The sequence below is a fragment of the Malus sylvestris genome, chromosome 4, assembly GCF_916048215.2.
Source record: "Malus sylvestris chromosome 4, drMalSylv7.2, whole genome shotgun sequence".
Classification (NCBI taxonomy): Eukaryota; Viridiplantae; Streptophyta; class Magnoliopsida; order Rosales; family Rosaceae; genus Malus; species Malus sylvestris.
In genome coordinates, this window is record NC_062263.1 from 4971805 (window position 1) to 4993657 (window position 21853).

Here is a 21853-nt window from a genome sequence, read left to right on the forward strand (position 1 = left end):
GAATGAGAATCCTCTTCAGATCCTCTTTGTGACTATCTCTAGTATCCTTAAATCGTGTATGTTCATTGTACATTGTGCGGCCATAAATCATTTTAAATATTTTTATTTAAAATTAAATATGAATAGTATCTAACAAAAACTGACTGCACAATATACGATGAACGGACACGATTTGAGGATTCAAATAGGATCCTCATTTGTTTTAGAGCATCTCGATTGCAAAAAATTTCATTAATAATGTCATTTGCTAACTCATTTAGCATTTTTATGCAACTTCAAAATTTGTTATTCCAACTCACTCTTCGACCAACTCTTCAAGTTTCACTCTTCACCTTAAAATATTAATATTATAAGTTTATCTTAGCTTGTGAAGCCTAAATTTTATTTTTAAACTCTTTACTAAATAATTTTTTTTTAAATATTGCAAGACCTAATTTACTAACTTGAAGTGGCAATTAATCTTGTATACAACTACTTTTCAATTTCAAGGGCGGAGCCAATATTTTTTTCTTGAGCGGGCTAGTTGAAATTAGTGTCCTAAAATCATATATTTTTTTTCTTATATAAAATTATATAATCTAAACTAAATATTAATAGAACTTTCATTGTCAACCAAAATTCTATTAAATTATCGTTCTAATTAAAACTAAACATAAATAAGAAATATGGGCAGTAATGTGATTGCATACAACTGAAATTTTGTTGTTTGTTTGAAAGCCTCACCTACATATAGTTTTAACATATTTCTGATTAAAAATACTCTCTCTCTCTCTCTCTCACCTACATATAGTTTTAACATATTTCTGATTAAAAATACTCTCTCTCTCTCTCTCTCTCTCTCTCTCTCTCTCTCTCTCTCTCTCTCTCTCTCTCTCTCTCTCTCTCTCTCTCTCTCTCTCTCTCTCTCTCTCTCTCTCTCTCTCTCTCTCGTAACCATTTTATGCGTGCATGTGCTTGTAATCAATATAAAAGAATAACAATACAACATAAACAATTCTTGAAATCATAGTCCTAACCAATAACTCAAGGGAAGAGGATCCTTTCCGGATCCACTTTGTGGGGATCCTAGGAATCCTCACATCCTAGCCGTTCATCGTACATTGTGCGACTAGTTTTCATCAGGTACTATTTGTGTTTAATTTTAAATAAAAAAAATCAAATGATTTCTGACCGCACGATGCACGATAAATGATTATAATGTGAGGATCCCTATGATCCTCACAATTTAGATCCGAATGGGATCCAAATCCAACTTCAAGGACCATATAAAGAAAGGAAAACTAATGAAAATGGCTTGAAAACTTTGAGTTTTAACGATGAGGACAAAATAAAGGGTAAAGTGAATAGTACCATGATTGACTTTTTAATGTAAAAATGTGGTTTTTCGTTTAAGTGAACAATATCGCAAGCTTTTCGTTAAAACTCTCTATAAAGAATTAACCTACTAAATAAATCAAGAATAAGTAAATAAAGCAATTAAGAATGTACCGAAGGGCCACTCAGTACTACGGTCTGGTAGTATTCCTCTTTATTTGGAAGTGAGACGTCTTATATTCGAATCTCGTGGATGGTGAATTCGATATCAAATTAGGCCCATTGTGTGGCTTTGCCAAACTTCCCCTCCACTTAATGTAAAAATATTGATGTACTAAAAAAAGAATGTACCGAAGGTTATATTCATTGGAAAATCGTAACGAAACGTAAGGAATTGCGGAGATAGGGATTTAATTGTAAACTAAATTCTTGAGTAAGAAGTACAGAGGCTAAATCGCATAGAGTAAATGGTATTTTTCTTCAATGAACAGGATAGAAGGGGGAGGGGCGATAGAACTAATTTATTATTTTTAGCATAAAAAAATATTATTTATTACCTCCTCTACTAAATATACATAAAATAATAATATGTATTGGAATTGAGTGAGCTATATAGGCTACATCCTTAACATAAGTCATTAAAGCATGTGTTGAAAAGAAAGGGTAGTGCTATTCACATATCCTTATTAATTTTTTGTCATTGATCTTCATCAATTCATTCCATGTGAAGGTCGAAAACTAGAGAGGGATGTGTGAGAAATAGAAATGGGTGAGTAGAGAGGACTGCACTTACAATAAACCTTCCTGGGCTACAACCCACCTTAGCCTTGTGGGTGGCTATGTCCGTGATCAATTTGCTAACTGGGTTGCTACTTTCGTTTGAGTTGCATTGTTTCTATGTGGCATAGTAAATCTAATTGAGTTTAAACAAATTGAAGATCACTTTGTTATTTAAAAAACATTAAAATTTCTTCGTGATAATTAAGTAGGCAAACGATTTTGGATTGAATTTAATTTTTGCAAGAATGATCTATGAATTGAGACTTACAAAGTAGACGGTTCAGATCGTTAAATTTCGATGTGGAAATCCCCATTTTAAAAATAAATAAATAGAAATCTCTTTCCTTAAAGGGTTTGTATATACATATCAAATGGACAAATACATAAAATTCAATTGTTAATAAACGCACTTTTCTATTTATACTTTATTTTAATAATAAAGTTTAAATATTAACTAACATGTAGTGATGTCCATACTCACATTAGGAATAAAAAGTAAAATAATTAATCCCAACTCATAGAACCCACCCACCCACCCAAACCTGCGTAAGAATGGTTTGGATGAGTTGGTTTGCCCATTTTCTTGGGATGGCAATGTGTTCTAACATTGCCAACCCAAGGCTATTGGGTTAGCCAAAGCCTAACTCGACCAATCCACCCGAAAGCCCACTCCTAATCTAAAATGGGTCAACCATAACTACTTGGTTCGAAATCGTTGTATATGGTACCAAGTTTCTTAATGCAAATGGTTTTTTTTTTTTTTTTTTTTTTTTTTTTTTTTGTGAATTTGCATCTTAGGTTTGATTCGCCTTGCTAAAAAAAATAAGGCTATTTATGATTTAAATCCATCTCAAGTCGGGTAAAATGATGTAAAATAATAATTTTGGGTGAAAAATGTAAATATTTATATGAATTTGCATCTTCTTTTTCATCTCAGAAGAGAAAAGGAAAGCAATAAAATGGAAGAGGTGGGTCAAACCACATTTACATATCTCCAAAACACAAGGGCTTGTACTTAAAATGTTACTCCCAACAGAGATGCTGCTCCTGCAACCTCCTATATATCATTCAGCAAACTCAACTCTTAATTTAGGAAAATCAAACAGTTTGTGCCTCAACAATGAACCCCTCCTCCCACCAGCAACCACAGCTAGTTGCTTGAGAGTGATACGAATCTTTGTCTTTCAGAGGCTTCTGAGTACCAACTATCGCTTAGTCTAATGGTGCTTCTTTGATTTCTGTTAGTTTGTGTAATGAGACATCCATGTGCGGATTTGTCCTTCTATTAAGGGTTGAAAAGAAAACCAGCAACACCAAAGTGTGGAGAATTTGGACTTACCTCATCTTAAACAATCAAATTGACATGGATTTGATCAGCATAATGTTCTAAAATCTCACGAAACAATCTAAGGAAAGACAATTTAATATTTTTTTGCAAAAAAATATGAAGAAAAAATTGAATTAATGGATCTTTTTTGTTGCTCCTGTGTTCAGAAAAGATAAAAAACTACAAAGAAAAAAATATATAAAAGAAGAGAGGCATCTGTTCTCTTACTCTTCCTCAATGTCAAGGCCTGGTACGTATTCCAAGCTCACGTCGAAAACAACCGGACTGCTTGGAGCCACCCTTGGTCTCCCTGGAGCTGAATTGAGACCCTTGGGAAACGCCAGCTAATAAAAAACAGAGGAAAAAGGCACAAAGGTTAGAACCCTCCTGCTGTGATTTCTTAGAATAAGCACTTCAACAGTTCAACTATAAAGCACTCCAAATGCACAATGCTTGGAATAAGGTCCTAGGTTTTTTTCGAGACCTTTCTTTTTCCTTTTTAGTTTTCAAAGAAAGCCAAGTAAAAGCCTTACCGATCCTGGGATGTAGAGTCGTCGCTTCCCACCTACTTTCATGGACAAGATCCCTTCATCAAGTCCCTTGATCACCTGTTCCACTCATTTGAATTACAAATATTAGCAAACATTCATTTCCCCTACGAAAGTTGTTCCGCTTTGGAATTTCCTATAACAAACTGAAAATGTGATAAAGCACTTCAAATGATGCAGTAAGAACCCTTGAGACATCGCTTTAGTCATCTATGATTTGATTCTTTAGGGTTTCTTCTTTTTATTAATTTTTTTGCTTGCGTTATTGTATGATAACATGCTATCCCAGAACAACATCAATACCCCTTATTCCATTGATTACTGGGAAACCAAATGTGTCGTGTTTGGGGGTGCGTTAATTGTTTCAAGAAGACTCAATGTTAAGTAGACTGAATTTGAAATCTACCTACAAACAGACCACAATATCATAACCCGAATTACTCTTCTCAAGTGACGAGGTGGGGTGATGGAAACAAAATAGAATGAATAAAAAATAAATGCTTGAAGACATTTGTAGAGCTTACCTGACCAGAGCCAACACGAAATATATAAACTTGACCCTTCTCCAATGAACTGTACAAATGAAGAAAGAGTAAAAGAGTAAGAAACTGAGTCTAGTCCTACCCACCATCAAAACTTGTCAAGTACAAGACACGTTACACAGAAAAAAAGATAAAAATGTAGGACGGCTCCACAAATTAAGCCCGGCGCAGCAAACCTTTAGAAAATAACAAGACTATACAGTTATACATTACCAATATGAATTTTATCTCTCTCAGATACCTTATTGTTGGATAATAGTAGCCTTTTATAAATATCATTAAGCAGCAAGCAAAAGTTATGCACTGTGGTTTTACACTAGTTAGTCTACGCACGATACAACCAGTAATCAGCACCCTGAAACCCTGAACCGTAAGTCCTCTGTGATTTGATCAGAAGGAGAAGACCCACAGTTTTGTCTTTCTCCCCAATGGTGCATATGTAGAGATTGAAAATGCGGATCATTTGTTTCTTCACTGTCCAATAGCATTATACTGGTGGTTGAGTCTGTTCAGGGAAGTTGATTGAGTTGGGTAAACCCAACTACATGCATAACCCTTTTTCGTGAGAAGCACAATAAGTTTAGTGATGGTAAGAAGGCAAAAGGTATTATGGAGTAGTAGTCTGTATAAACTCGGATGTGGGGGAAATGGGCTGGAGGTTTCATGGGACAAACTCAGAATTTGGTGTCCAAAATTTTCAAACAAAAAAATAAATAGAGGATTAGGTGAGAGTAGCTCCTCATTACCGGTCAAAGGCACAAACTGCCACTCTCAAAGCTGAAAGAGAGGACGATAATGACAAATAGAAACGAGGGTTCGAACGTTCTCTTTGTTGATTCAGAATTTCAGATCTTTAGAGGGACAACTTGTCCGCAGCTATACTTTATTTTTCATAAACTTATGCTTCTTACCAAAAGATCATCTGATCTACATTAAGCCATTTCATTTCTATTTTCCACTTCTATCAAGATATAATAATATGCTTACCTGTCAAATATTTGTCCAGATGGAACCATGGCTACATAATTCGCTGCTACCTGTTAATACAGAAATTATGCAAACAGCGCCAATGTAATAAGAGTCAGAAACACAAAATACAAATGTCCATAAATCGACAGGGTAGATTTAAGTATGCACAATCCTCTCTGCTATGGCTTCAGAAGAAATAACCACCAGTGACTCTATAAAGGACTGTAAGAAGTCTATTGGTAAGAAAGAGGGAATCACAAAAGAGCCGAGATGAGGGGGCCAGAGACAATATCAGATAAGAAAATTTCATTCAATTTTTTTAATAATCAAGCGCATGCTCATAACACAAACCAAGTATGAGAATCAATCAATCAATCAACATAATCAAGAAACCCACAAACATCAAACGCTTTCAGAAAATCCCATTTTTTTTCTAGATTGTAGTGAAATCTAGTTCTCACAAGCCAGGATGATTTAAATCTTACACACCTGAAAACCAACTGGTGGACTGGGGCCTTGACCAACTTTAATATCCTTGTACTGCAAACCAGACTCTGTAGTTACCATAGGCACCTTCAACAAAGTGACAATTTCAAACATCATTTACCAGTACAATTGATAGATCATATCAACAAAAGGCATTTGCCACTGACAGACACCCACTGAACTTGCAAAAGAAAAGAATCGGTATGACCACTTTAATAAAAAACAATCCAGTCCTTACCAAATGAAGGCCACAGTGTGCATTCATATGAGCTGTTATAAAGTTGTGCAAGTATTTCTCAAGCTTAAGATGGCTCCTGCGGGAAGCGTTGTGAAGACCTCACTTCTACTCAATTTTCTTTAACTTGGTATCTATTTTATTGACATGGTTGATTGTTTTAGGGTGCAGAATCATAATTTAGAACTTAGATTTATAACCTTGGATTGGTTAATAACTTTGAGATAATCCCTATCTATTTTGAACCTAAACGTTAATGCCTGGAAAATATCATTTATAGCTGATTCTAAAAGACCTAAGTAGAACTTTTTCTTTGGGCGAGCTACAGAAAAAAACTTTCCCCTAAAACGTAACTTCGTTCATTCCAGTTTGAGCTAATTTTTAAAGACTTAAGAGTTTAATCAAGATATTATTTCCTAAACTTTATATTAATTTCAAGGACTTAAGAGAATAAATCGAGACATCAGTAAAATCCAAGTTTTACAGCCTGCTAGAGTTTTGAGGTGAATAATTAACAGCTGAACTCCCATAACATATAGAATGCAGCCAAGGGATCAATTCAACCTCACCATACATTTTCAAGCTCCTTCTCGCAAGAATTATCACACAGTCGAGGCTTCTCTTCTGGGGGCAGACCAGCTCCCTCAGCTTCAAATGCGCCTGTCACAGCGCTTGAAACTCCGAAAAGCAACCCTATCATATCTCTTCTTTTGATCACATTAAACGCATCCTTACATACTCTTGACCTTGTAGCATTTACAGTAACTTGTGAATTAGAACATCGGATAAGCATCCCTTGAACCCTGTCGCAGGAAACGCCTTGGTAATCTGCGGACATCCTTTTTCCAGAAGATGAACCTAACTTGTAGGAAAAGCAACAGAACTAAAACTGTGATATTGCATTTCGGTAGAACTTAAAAAGAGAAACAGCATATCTAAAGCCGCGACACACACACACACGAGCAAGCACAAAGCTTCTTGGATTGGACCACACGCCGTTTAAAACACCTTTTGATGTATAAATTTTTAGGCCTCGTTTGCTCTCGAGGATTGAATTGGAATGGATAATTCACTACATTCTCGATTGGTCTCAACATTTTCGTCTCTCCCTCCAAACAGAGGGGCAAATGTTACAGTTGCGAATTTAGGGTTTGTAATGAATCACACTGAGATTGATAAGAACTACGAAGATGGTAAAGTAATGCATGGATTGTAAATAAATAAATTAATAAGAAAAATGAAGAACAAAAGTGATTACCAAATGGAAAGAGCAGAGTGGAGGAAGACGAAGCCATGCTGGAAGTGAAGAGTTTGTAACGTCCACAAACGGATAACGAAATCTTGTTGTTTGTATAAATATGGTCGGTCCAGCCTGGGCGCAGATCTGGTGTGCCAAGGTTTCCTCTGCCCACCCTCTGCCTGCATTTCACACCAACTTAACTCCGTTAACTCTATAAAAAAATAAAAAACTTAGAAAAAGACACTACAACCGGACAACACCAAAGCCCCCCCAGCCTACCTCCGCCGCCGACAACCGCTCATCTATGCTCTCTCTCCCTCTTTCAGAATCTTCAGGGAACTTGATCGAAAAATGGGAGGCCCGTTCTCTGTTTTGGGCTTTTCATTTTCTTCTAATTTTTTGCTTTTAAAAAAGAAAAATTTAGTTTTTTTTTTTTTTTTGTCAAAACATGGGACTTTAATTTTAATCTAATTGAAATGTTTACATTCATAGTAAGAATATTAAATAAAATTTTAGGGCCTATCTCGTCCCAAACAAATGGACCACCATGTTTGGCAATAAACGAGGCAGCCGTGTGAGCAGCCAGGTTGCTTCCCCGCAGCACAAACCTTATTTTGACATCTCCAATATGATTCACCAAAAAGAATCAATATCAAACAGAAGATATTCCAAATCCGCATCCACTTCAATCTCCTTATTAATCATTCGCAATAGCACCTGGGCATCCGATTCAATCTCCACCTTCGTAAATCCTTCGTTTTTACAAAACACAAGTGTTGCACGAATGGCATTCGCTTCCGCCAAGATTGCCGAATTAAAAGGCCTATTTCCCCCCTTCTGCTCTCCGCAAACACCCTGAAAATCTTGAATCACCCACCCATAACTCCCTAGCTGCATCTTCGAATTCCATGATCCATCACAATTTACTTTCAAAGTACCAAACTTTGGTTTCCTCCACCCTTCAGTTGCTCCACCGTCCTCTCGTGCCCCAATTTCCTTTTAGTTAACCAAAGAATCCCTCACCTCCTTCTCAAATACCCAATGCTCACCCACATGTCTCCTCCATACCTCAATTGCCTCCATTGGATTCCATGTTTTCCCTTGAAACACCACATCTTCCTGCCTTACCATTCCTTTAATACGTGACAGCAAAGCCTCCCAACATTCCTTAAAAGTCTTGTCCCACCAGAGACAACGAATCAATTGTAATGGGCAGCAAAACCAGAACACTTTACTAAATACACAAAAAAAAAAAGATGTTCCTCCGTTTCCTCCACAGCGCCACACATCGCACACCTACCATCCACATTCATACGTCTTTGAAGCAAGTTCCTTCTTATCACCAGCGAACCGTTGCAGCATCTCCACATAAAGTTTATTAGGAACATGAAGCCCCCAAATTCCTTTCCACAACCAGTCCTATTCATCCTTCCCACTTGCCATGCTCGTATCTCTTCTCCCAAACTCCCCATTCGCTTGCAACTCCATCGCCACCTTATACCCTGTTCGAATCGTATACCTTTCATGTTTCGTATGATGCCAAATAAACCTGTCCTTACAGCCCAACAAACTCAATGGTATTCCTAAAATTAACTTTGACTCTTCCTTATCAAAAAACTCATGTACCATCTCCATATTCCACCCACCCAACTCAAAATCAATCAAATCGCTCACCCATTCCGGCCTTAAGGCATTTCGAGTTTGAAGTTTGAAAGTGTTAGGTATAGGAATTCAAGGATCTCCAGTGACTTTGATATTCGTTCCATCCCCCACCCTCTAGCGCAACCCCCTTTCAAGAAATTTTTTTCCCTGAAAAATACCTTTCTAACCCCATGATGATTTACACCTCAACTTTGCATCCAAAAAAGTTGTGTTCGGAAAGTATTTATCTTTAAGTACCTGAGCCAATAGTGAGTTCGGAGCCATCATTAAACGCTAGCCAAGAACACAAGGTTGAAGCATTGTAAGTCCTTAAACCCCAATCCGCCCCCTGCCTCTCTCTTTTTCAATTTTTCCCATGCAATCCAAGGCATTCCAGAATTTTTTTTGTTTCCCATCCACTAGAATCTCGCTATTTCCCGCTCCATCTCTTTGTACGTACTCACCGGAAGCTTAAAACAAGACATCACGTAGTTTGGCATAGCCATTGCAACCGCCTTAATTAACACCTCTTTACTGCTTGAGACAAATATTGCTCCGCCCATCCATTAAATCGTGCATCCATACCCTTTCGGACTTCTTCGAACACCACACGCTTGGAATGCCCAAAATCTACTAGCAAACCCAAGTACTTCCCAAAACAATCCCTATCTTGAATATTAGTCCATTGCCCAATTGTCTTCCTTTGCCGTTTAGAAAAATTAGCTCCAAAAAATAAGCAGCTTTTCTCCTGATTAATAAATTGCCTGGAACCGTCCGCATAACAATCAAGCACCTCTATTACTCCCGGGACCTCTTGTACCGAAGCTTGATAAAAAATCACCGAATCATTCGCAAAAAATAGATGTGAGATAGACACAACCCCCGGGGCAACCTGCATACTGTGAAGCACCCAAATTTCTTCATTTCGACGTAAAAGTGCCTATAAACCTTTTGCACAAATAAAAAACAATAACGGAGACATTGAAACTCATTGCCTAAGACCCCTCTGTGGTTGAATGTATCCGCTTGGCGAACCATTAATCAAAATGCTATAAGTAATAGTGGAAATGCATGCCTCAATTCTCTTGGAAAATTTTAGGTACCATCTTGATGGTGATGGTCAAATTTAAGGACCATTTATGATAAAAAAATCTTATCACAATTGATCTAGTGGAGCTTATACTTAATATTAGGGTTGGCATTTTGAACCTGACCCGTTAAAACTAGTATTTAGGTGGGTGCTTAACGGGTTGGGTTGTTAACGGATCGACCCGTTAGTCACCCGTTAAATAACAGGTCATTTTGGGTCAACCCGCAAAACCCGTTAGCACCCATTATGGAGGACTTTTGTGTAATTTCATAGTTGGAATAGAAAACCTAGCTCTCTGACTGTTCTCTCACTTTCGAACCCGGACTGCACATTCCTCTCCCGGGTTGCCGCTCTCTCCCTTATCTTCTTCCTAAAAAATCAAGGTTTCACTGAGTTCTGCCACCCTCTCTCCGGTAAGTTCCGATTCCCTTTCACCTCTTCGGCTCTTCTTCAATGGTGATTACTTTTTATTTCTGCAGATTATATTTTTCGTCTATTTTTCTCAGTTTTTGCTTGAGCTTCGAATTAATTTGGAATTAGTTGATTGTGTTTGATGATTTCAATTGCAATTGTGCTTTTGTTGTGCAAATGGTGCTTTATGTGTGTGATTGTGTTTTTGTTCTCTTCCTTCGCAAGTTAGATAGAGAGAGATCTTCCCACTTCTCCATCCCGCACACACTCAATTCATACACACACACATACATACGTTATTCTTCTATTTATCCGTTTCTAGTTCTACCATGGGTTCGATGGTGATTTGGAAGATTGTAGTTATATATATATATATATATATATATATATATATATATATATGTAGACTGTTAATGTTTGTAATTTTGGGTAAAAGATGTGTAATTTGTATTGGAATGCAAAATGTAAATAAAAAAACAAAAAAAATTGTTAATAGGTGAAATGTGTGATTTATTAGGCTTAACGGGTTGGGTTCGGGTGACCCGTTAGCTTAACGGGTCAAGTTGAACCCGATCCAAACCCAATAAACCTGACCCGTTTACAGGTCTACTTAATATATTAACTTTCCACTTTTATCTAGCAATATAAAAAACTTGTGTATTACTTGCCATAAAGTCACGCGTACATTTTGACAACAACAAGAAAGCCAAGCGTGTATTTGTCTCTCCACTTATCATCACAACTTCCACATCCGCCTTAGGACTTCATAGAGACTTTAGTATACTGATAACATTCTAGACTTTCTTCACTCTATTTTAGTAATAAAAAATTAACTTGTGTATTACTTTATTTCACAAATACAAGCATATTTTCGTATCTATCTTTTCATGGATGAACCCTAAATCATGATTCATGACAATTGGACAATATTCAATTCGTAAAAGTGAGATACTGATTATATTTAAGTTCGAATATTAATTGTTGAGTTTTGTATAAATATATTGTCCGAACAATAAATATGTTGTTCCCCAAAACAAACAATAAATATGTTTTTAAATATGAAGATTTTATTTATGGGATAGGCTCAAGGGACAAAGATTTTGACAAACATTTTTACACTCCTTTACAACCTTTAGATCTTGTAACATTCAACGGTCTTGATTAAGAGTTATGTAGAGGATTTTAAACATTAAATGAGGTATAAATTTATAATTAAGAAATTAATAAAAGTTAAAACTAAGAAAAGAATAAAAACTGAGGGAATAATCCTGCAAACGTAAGGAAGAAGCAAAAATGGCCGTCTTGGATGAAAACGCAGAAGCACGACCATCGAATTGCTTCATCCAACCCCAACACCTCAAATTCCTATCACTCACGCTGTCAAACTTAGTATCGTTCCTTCAATTGATCGATACAAAATTCTGATATAAAAGCAGATCAAGTATCAATCTGCTTCAAGTATTCGGTCTTCGCTTTTTCAATAAATTGACAAAACTAAACCCTAAATCAACAACTCTAACTGCCTCCCTCAAATTTTTTTATACAATTAAATCTGAGTGTGGATTTGAAATAGAATCAAAGAGGTATATGGGGTTTTTACCCAAAGATGAGAACGAAGACTCAAAAGACTTGAAGGTATTTTGCACAAATCAATGGAGGCCTTTGTGCGCAAGGTTGTCTTCCTCTTTTCAAATTTTAATTAATTTTCTAGTTTTTATTCTTTATCAATTTTTATTCTTTTTCAATGTTAATTATAATCCACGTACGCATCCAAGTCATTGAATGAATTCATCGAAGACCCTTAGATGTTATGTAATCTAACGGCTTAAAAGGAATGTAAAAATGTTTGTCAAAATCTTTGTCCCTTGATCCCTCCCTTTATTTATTTATTTTTAAAATTTGTACAAGATCCCAAAATATCAAAGACCGATACCGATAGGTAAACTTTAAGAGATTTTTCAGTGTGACGGGTACATGGGGTGATACATCATATGTTACTATATAAACGATAAGATATATGTGCTAAAAAGTTAATAACTTAAAAAATAAAATTTCCCATCATTACAATTAAAACACGTGATGTACCATTTATGTTCTTGTCACAACTAAAAATTTCTCGTAAACTACAATTTAGGGTTATGCCACGTTTACGTAAAATGATTTTCATCAAGTGAGTTAATAAAGGTGGAATGACTTAATTAGGTACCATCTTGACTTGTTAACACCTATTTTCACCGACTATATTGATTGAGTTTTAATTTTAGATACCATCTTGATGGTGATGGTCAAATTTAAGGACCATTTGTGATAAAAAAATCTTATCACAATTGATCTAGTAGAGCTTATACTTAATATTAGGGCTGACATTTTGAACCCGACCCATTAAAACTAGTATTTGGGTGGGTGCTTAACGGGTTAGGTTGTTAACAGATCAACCCGTTAGTCACCCGTTAAATAACAGGTCATTTTGGGTCAACTCGCGAAACCCGCTCATCTATGCCGCCAGTTAAACCTCATCTTGTGCTCTCTCTCCCTCTTTCAGAATCTTTAGGGAACTTGATCGAAAAATGGGAGGCCCGTTCTCTGATTTGGGCTTTTCATTTTCTTCTAATTTTTTGCTGTTAAAAAAGAAAAATTTAGTTTTTTTTTTTTTTTTTTTTTGTCAAAACATGGGACTTTAATTTTAATCTAATTGAAATGTTTACATCCATAGTAAGAATATTAAATAAAATTTTAGGGCCTATCTCGTCCCAAACAAATGGACCACCATGTTTGGCAATAAACGAGGCAGTCGTGTGAGCAGCCAGGTTGCTTCCCCGCAGCACAAACCTTATTTTGACATCTCCAATATGATTCACCAAAAAGAGTCAATATCAAACAGAAGATATTCCAAATCAGCATCCACTTCAATCTCCTTATTAATCATTCGCAATAGCACCTGGGCATCCGATTCAATCTCCACCTTCGTAAATCTTTCGTTTTTATAAAACACAAGTGTTGCACGAATGGCATCCGCTTCCGCCAAGATTGCCGAATTAAAAGGCCTTTTTCCCCCTTCTGCTCTTCGCAAACACCCTGCAAAATCTTGAATCACCCACCCATAACTCCCCAGCTGCATCTTCGAATTCCATGATCCATCATAATTTACTTTCAAAGTACCAAACTTTGGTTTCCTCCACCCTTCAGTTGCTCCACCGTCCTCTCGTGCCCCAATTTCCTTTTAGTTAACCAAAGAATCCCTCACCTCCTTCTCAAATACCCAATGCTCACCCACATGTCTCCTCCATACCTCAATTGCCTCAATTGGATTTCATGTTTTCCCTTGAAACACCACATCTTCCTGCCTTACCATTCCTTTAATACGTGACAGCAAAGCCTCCCAACATTCCTTAAAGTCTTGTCCCACCAGAGACAACGAATCAATTGTAATGGGCAGCAAAACCAGAACACTTTACTAAATACACAAAAAAAAAGATGTTCCTCCGTTTCCTCCACAGCGCCACACATCGCACACCTACCATCCACATTCATACGTCTCTGAAGCAAGTTCCTTCTTATCGCCAGTGAACCGTTGCAGCATCTCCACATAAAGTTTATTAGGAACATGAAGCCCCCAAATTCCTTTCCACAACCAGTCCCATTCATCCTTCCCACTTGCCATGCTCGTATCTCTTCTCCCAAACTCCCCATTCGCTTGCAACTCCATCGCCACCTTATACCCCGTTCGAATCGTGTTTCGTATGATGCCAAATAAACCTGTCCTTACAGCCCAACAAACTCAATGATATTCCTAAGATTAACTTTGACCCTTCCTCATCAAAAAACTCATGTACTATCTCCATATTCCACCCACCCAACTCAAAATCAATCAAATCGCTCACCCATTCCGGCCTTAAGGCATTTCGAGTTTGAAGTTTGAAAGTGTTAGGTATAGGAATTCAAGGATCTCCAATGACTTTGATATTCGTTCCATCCCCCACCCTCTAGCGCAACCCCCTTTCAAGAAATTTTTTTCCCTGAAAAATACCTTTCTAACCCCATGATGATTTACACCTCAACTTTGCATCCAAAAAAGTTGTGTTCAGAAAGTATTTATCTTTAAGTACCTAAGCCAATAGCGAGTTCGGAGCCATCATTAAACGCTAGCCAAGAACACAAGGTTGAAGCATTGTAAGTCCTTAAACCCCAATCCGCCCCCTGCCTTTCTCTTTTTCAATTTTTCCCATGCAATCCAAGGCATTCCAGAATTTTTTTTGTTTCCCATCCACCAGAATCTCGCTATTTCCCGCTCCATCTCTTTGCACGTACTCACCGAAAGCTTAAAACAAGACATCACGTAGTTTGGCATAGCCATTGCAACCGCCTTAATTAACACCTCTTTACCGCTTGAGACAAATATTGCTCCGCCCATCCATTAAATCGTGCATCCATACCCTTTCGGACTTCTTCGAACACCACACGCTTGGAATGCCCAAAATCTACTAGCAAACCCAAGTACTTCCCAAAACAATCCCTATCTTGAATATTAGTCCATTGCCCAATTGTCTTCCTTTGCCGTTTAGAAAAATTAGCTCCAAAAAATAAGCAGCTTTTCTCCCGATTAATAAATTGCCTGGAACCGTCCGCATAACAATCAAGCACCTCTATTACTCCCTGGACCTCTTGTACCGAAGCTTGATAAAAAATCACCGAATTATTCGCAAAAGATAGATGTGAGATAGACACAACCCCCGGGGCAACCTGCATACCGTGAAGCACCCCAATTTCTTCATTTCGACGTAAAAGTGCCTATAAACCTTCTGCACAAATAAAAAACAATAACGGAGACATTGGAACTCATTGCCTAAGACCCCTCTGTGGTTGAATGTATCCGCTTGGCGAACCATTAATCAAAATGCTATAAGTAACAGTGGAAATGCATGCCTCAATTCTCTTGGAAAATTCTTCACAGAAACCCAGTTTACGCATCATTGCCAACAAAAAATTCCACTCCACCTTATCATACGCCTTCACCATGTCTAATTTCATAACCAAATGTTAATCTTCACCAGCTGGTTGCATCTTTAAAGAATGCAAAATCTCATGAACAACCAGGATATTGTCTTGGATTTGCCTCCCCGCCACAAATGCGGATTAATTCATACTAATAATTCTTGGCAAAACCACCTTCATTCGATTCATGATAATCTTCGCAATGATTTTATATAACACATTACATAAAGAGATCGGTCGTAATTGTGTCATCTTCCTTGGGCACGCAACCTTTGGGATTAGCACTATATGCGTATGATTGATTTTTTCCAACAATATACCTGAATGCCAGAAAGCCTGCACCATCAAAATAATCTCACCCCCACCACCTCCCAATGATCCTGAAAAAAACCACTCGAGAACTTATCGGAACCTGGCGACTTAAAAGCCGGAATTTGAAAAGCTGCACTTCGGACTTCTTCATCTAATATAGGCATTATCAGCTCCTCATTATCCCCCATACTAACTCTTGGATCAACCCACTCCATCACCTCCTGAACCCGTCGTGGGTTACTTGTAGTGAATAAGTTAACAAAACATTCCCTTGCCATATCCTCAACCTTAGCCAAGTCATCCCACCATACCTCATTATCATCCTCCAAACCTCTAATACGATTACTTCTTATTTGCTTTACCATTTGAGCATGAAAGAATTTGGTATTTTTATCCCCTTCCTTCAACCATTGAATTCGTGATTTCGCCTTCCAATAGAGTTCCTCCTCCTAACTAATTTTTTCAACTCCGTTTCTTTTTCTGTAACCTCAGCACAGGCAAAACACTCGGACTTATACGCACCACGGAGTTCCTTTTTCAAAGTTTCAATCATTCCCTTTGAATTCCTTCCACACTGTCTGTACCACTTGCGAAGGCCATGTCTCACTTGCTTCAGTTTCTCCACAACTTGGAACGCTCGGGACCCAATGAAATTTCTTTCCCATGATTTTTTAATAATATCCCTGTAGCCCACCTGCTTACCTCCTGCTTACATCCTGCTTACTCCACTGAAGATCATACATAAATTTATTTCTCTGAAATGGCATCCGGTCTTCGGTGTACAAAACAAGCATCGCATGGTCCAATCCTTCCAAAATCTCATGTTGAATTTTAGCTTCAGGGTACACCCCAAGCCACCCATTGAAAGCCAAGCCTTTATCTAACTGTTGTTGGATAGATCATTCGTCACGTTTATTCCTCCAAGTAAATGGGTATCCCATAAAACCCAAATCCATTAATCCACTTATCGCCACAAACTCTTGAAAATCCTGCATATTATTAACTGATCTATAGTTCCCTCCACTTTTCTCTGAGTCATCCAAAATATTGTTGAAATCCCCCATCACCAAGCAATCATCCCCCGCCGCCTCAATACGTTGATGTAATATACGCCACTGGTCTTTTCATTTTTTATCGTCTGTACTAGCATAAACAGCAAAGAATCTCAAATTTTTCTTCAACTTATCATCATGGATGCCCACCTCAATAAAGAAATCTGAATATTTCACTAATAACACCTGATTATAGTGTTTCCAAAATATGTACTATCCTCCTCCAATACCCTTTGGCTCTACCGCGTGCATATAATCCATACAAATTCCCCGTTTCAAGTAGGCATAGCGATGACTCCTATTTTTCGTCTCCAAGAGTACCACTATGTCAAGGGTATGAATCCTATTTTGCTCCAGAAGATCGTCAACTGTTAGGTCACCCTCAATCCCCTAACAGTTCCAGCATATAATTCTCATGATGCTCTGGGAGACCCCTCTAGGCTGGTCTCCTCTGCCTCATTAGGCAAAGTCAGATTTCGTGAGCGCACTTGTCCTTTCTCCACTTCTGCTATTCCCACCACCCATATCTCGCATTCTATCTCCGTGTTCATCTGTTTTTTCCTTTTCATTTCCTTCAAAATGGCTTTAATAATCGGAGCCAAATCAAATGGATCTGAATCTTGTTCATTATCTTGCCCAAACCCCCAATTCCGTAACATTGTCTCATCCATTCCTGGCACTGCAATGTTTAAGTCAATCGCCTCACCACTTTCTTGTGATACACAGACTGTTTACCTCCATCTTCCTCATCAACATGCACCTTTAAGACTCTATTTTCCCCACCTTTTGCAACTACACCCCCTGGGCCGATCAAACCCGCATCAAAAGCCACATCTCGAGCTCGATGTTCATTCTCTTCCCTCTCCTTCTACAGTCGGAGTCTCTCAATGAAAGAACCACAACAATCAGCTCCCTCACCCACTTGCCTCATGGTTTGCTCGGCGAAACCACCGTATCCTCGAGCTTTCCTACCCCCACTAAAACTTGCCCATCCACATCCTTACATAGCCATTCTTTCCGAGTATCAGTAAATTCTCGTGCATTTCCAGAGTCCATCTCATCCTCCCCTCCATAACACTATTTTCCATCTCTCCGCCAAATCTGCCTCTTTCTGTATTTCCACGCACCCCATTAGATCCTGATGAACCGTATCTACGAGTAGCCACATCCAAAGGCTTGCCTTTAAGATCAATTACAGCATCCAAATTTTTAAAAGCATAAAATTCGTCCCTACGACCATGGTTCCCTCCTTCATTCACACCTATATGTTTGTCCCCACACACCCACATTGCATGGCCTAATAATCCACATATTAGGCAATACCTCGAAAGACGTTCATACTTAAACTCCACCCATACTCTCCCATCATCCGGGAAATTCACGAACGTCCTACACATCAATGGCTCCCTCACATTGAAATGCATCTTAACTATCAGGAACCTCCCAAGTCCCTACTAGAAGATTTATCCACTCTCATTACAGTTCCCATACATCTACCAATCACTAACGTCACCCCTTCCGTCATGCACAACGGGGGAACGTTGTGGAATTGCACCCAAAACATCCCTAACGATATGGAATCCCAACGATGATTTCCCTTTGTCGTGAAGTCCACAATCATGACCAGATCACCCTTAAACGTCCATGGAATATCAATCTCTAACACTAGATGCAAATCCTGCTTCCCCACAAATCTCGCCAAAAACTTTCGATCACTGAGTTCTCTAATAGAGACACCCTTCATTCCTCTCTATAACAAAGTAAAACAATCAATGAAAGCATCTCTATTCACCTCCTTGTATGTTAAGACTTCCACCAACAAACAGTGGTGGAACCCCAACAAAGCCTCATCGACTTCCCTTCGGCCAACAGTAACCCTTTCCCTCTCATTCTCTGACAGGGAGAAGTTAGCACCAAACCTCATTCCCAAGTCAGCGAAATCTTCCCCCTCTGAACACTCCTTCATGATGCACCCTTCTCAAAGTCTTACCCTTCCTAAGCTAACCACACTCCACCAAAACCTTAATCTTCCCCTAGTACAAACACAACTCCTTAACACTGCGTAACAAACACTCACTCGCACAACTAAGCCGAAGCCTATGTTAGATCACAGCAGCGCTACAAAATACTTGACAAATCATTGAGATCACACTCAAAATCATAAAAAACCTTGGTCACCGATGTTTGTTGCAACCCAAACCCTAGATCTCATCATTTCGAGGAACCCAAACCCTAATTTGTTTTCGAAAAATTTAGTTGAATAAGTTAACCCTGTTAACTTTGTGTTAAATGAAGGGACAGTTGTCAATGTCAAAATGTAGGCAGATGATATATTGCGACACCAGATCTGAACTCTCAGCGACTCATTTTTTTGCGAAGAGATTTTTCAGTGTGACCGGTACAGAGGATAGTACACCACGTGTCACTATAGAAATGGTGAGATATGTGTGCTAAAAAGTTAATAACTTAAAAAATAAAATTTGTCACCACTCCTATTAAAACACGTGGTGTATCATTTGTATTCCCTACCACATCAGATTATTGATTTTTTTTAAACAAAATATTCTAGATTCTTTTTGGTTTACTCATAAGTCATTTTTTTTCTCACAAATGGTCATTGAAATTGACCCACGACATCAAAATGGTCATTGAGACTGACCCGAGACATCAAGATGGTCTTTTAAATTGACCCGCTATATCAAAATGGTCCATACAGTTGAAAATTGATCAATGTAATCCTGCAAATAAGTGTCTCAAATCAATGTAGTCATTTCTTTACAATTCTGTTAGAAATTTTGTTATGTGCTAATGTGACACATTAATGGGTCACACAAGTCTAATTAAATTATAAAAAATTACAAATAGGCTTAATAATTTAATAGTTAATAAAAAAGTTGTCAACCCAACAATCCAGTCCTGCAATCACCTCCGATCGCAATCCACATTTATCTACCTCATTCGCTCTCTATTCTCTAAAACAAATCTCAATACACCAATCTTTACACACTTCGACATCCCTCACCAAATTGAACCTGGATCGAGATCACCTTTGATGACGACTTGGCTCATTGACAACAACTTCTAGGGTATAACCGTTAATATTTGGGCAATCAACATCCGCACAACCTTAATCTTGGATAGCTTGTTCGGCGCTTCCCTGGTGGTCTGGTGATGCAATGAACGACGAGACTGAGGTGCGTCTATTGTTGGTTGAAAACTATTTCCACACCCCCTCTTAGGCCTTGGTTAAACCTTGTGCCTTTGAGAATTTATGGAAGAGATCTTTCTTTGGAGTAGGTCCTACTATAAGAAAAAAAAATTCCATTGTGCAAAAATGTATTTAGACAACTTTTAAAATTATTAAACCCACATCAGCATATAACAAATTTTTTTACAGAATTGTGGCGGAATGATTATATTGATTTGTGACACATATTTTCAAGTACTACATTGATTAATTTTCAATTTCAGGGACCATGTTGATGATATGGGTCATTTCAAGGATCATTTTGATGGTGTGAGTTAATTTCAGGGACCATTTGTGATAAAAACTCATAAATATTATGAGACACATTTATGTGCCACATCAGCACTTAAACATAATTGTGACGAAATGACCACATTGATTTGTAACACCTATTTTCACCGACTATATTGATTGATTTTTAATTTTAGGTACCATCTTGATGGTGATGGTCAAATTTAAGGACCATTTATGATAAAATAATCTTATCACAATTGATCTAGTGGAGCTTATACTTAATATTAGGGTTGGCATTTTGAACCTGACCCGTTAAAACTAGTATTTAGGTGGGTGCTTAACGGGTTGGGTTGTTAACGGATCAACCCGTTAGTCACCCGTTAAATAACAGGTCATTTTGGGTCAACCCGCAAAACCCGTTAGCACCCATTATGGAGGACTTTTGTGTAATTTCATAGTTGGAATAGAAAACCTAGCTCTCTGAATGTTCTCTCACGTTCGAACCCGGACTGCACGTTCTTCTCCCGGGTTGCCGCTCTCTCCCTTATCTTCTTCCTAAAAAATCAAGGTTTCACTGAGTTCTGCCACCCTCTCTCCGGTAAGTTCCGATTCCCTTTCACCTCTTCGGCTCTTCTTCAATGGTGATTACTTTTTGTTTCTGCAGATTATATTTTTCGTCTATTTTTCTCAGTTTTTACTTGAACTTCGAATTAATTTGGAATTAGTTGATTGTGTTTGATGATTTCAATTGCAATTGTGCTTTTGTTGTGCAAATGGTGCTTTATGTGTGTGATTGTGTTTTTGTTCTCTTCCTTCGCAAGTTAGATAGAGAGAGATCTTCCCACTTCTCCATCCCGCACACACTCAATTCATACACACACACATACATACGTTATTTTTCTATTTATCCGTTTCTAGTTCTACCATGGGTTCGATGGTGATTTGGAAGATTGTAGTTATATATATATATATATATGTAGATTGTTAATGTTTGTAATTTTGGGTAAAAGATGTGTAATTTGTATTGGAATGCAAAATGTAAATAAAAAAAAAAAAAATTGTTAATAGGTGAAATGCGTGATTTATTAGGCTTAACGGGTTGGGTTCGGGTGACCCGTTAGCTTAACGGGTCAAGTTGAACCCGATCCAAACCCAATAAACCTGACCCGTTTACAGGTCTACTTAATATATTAACTTTCCACTTTTATCTAGCAATATAAAAAACTTGTGTATTACTTGCCATAAAGTCACGCGTACATTTTGACAACAACAAGAAAGCCAAGCGTGTATTTGTCTCTCCACTTATCGTCACAACTTCCACATCCGCCTTAGGACTTCATAGAGACTTTAGTATACTGATAACATTCTAGACTTTCTTCACTCTATTTTAGTAATAAAAATTTAACTTGTGTATTACTTTCTTTCACAAATAC

At 37.8% G+C, this 21853-nt stretch overlaps 1 protein-coding gene across 2 annotated transcripts; it reads right to left on the minus strand.

Moving 5' to 3' along the window:
• Positions 1-2949: 2949 nt before the first annotated feature.
• On the minus strand, positions 2950-7834 carry LOC126619353 (peptidyl-prolyl cis-trans isomerase FKBP16-3, chloroplastic). 2 transcript variants are annotated; one of them, XM_050287709.1, is made up of 9 exons: positions 7721-7834; positions 7460-7620; positions 6776-7059; positions 5970-6053; positions 5499-5548; positions 4494-4542; positions 3955-4029; positions 3650-3765; positions 2950-3438 (listed from the first exon to the last, which is right to left on the minus strand). In XM_050287709.1, exons 1-9 carry the CDS (start codon positions 7741-7743, stop codon positions 3435-3437), a joined length of 846 nt encoding a protein of 281 aa, XP_050143666.1. In that variant the 5' UTR covers positions 7744-7834; the 3' UTR covers positions 2950-3434. The 2 variants fall into 2 exon arrangements, with proteins under 2 accessions (XP_050143666.1, XP_050143665.1); XM_050287708.1 differs by lacking the exon at positions 2950-3438 and having other exon boundaries at positions 3540-3765; positions 7721-7833.
• Positions 7835-21853: the final 14019 nt, after the last annotated feature.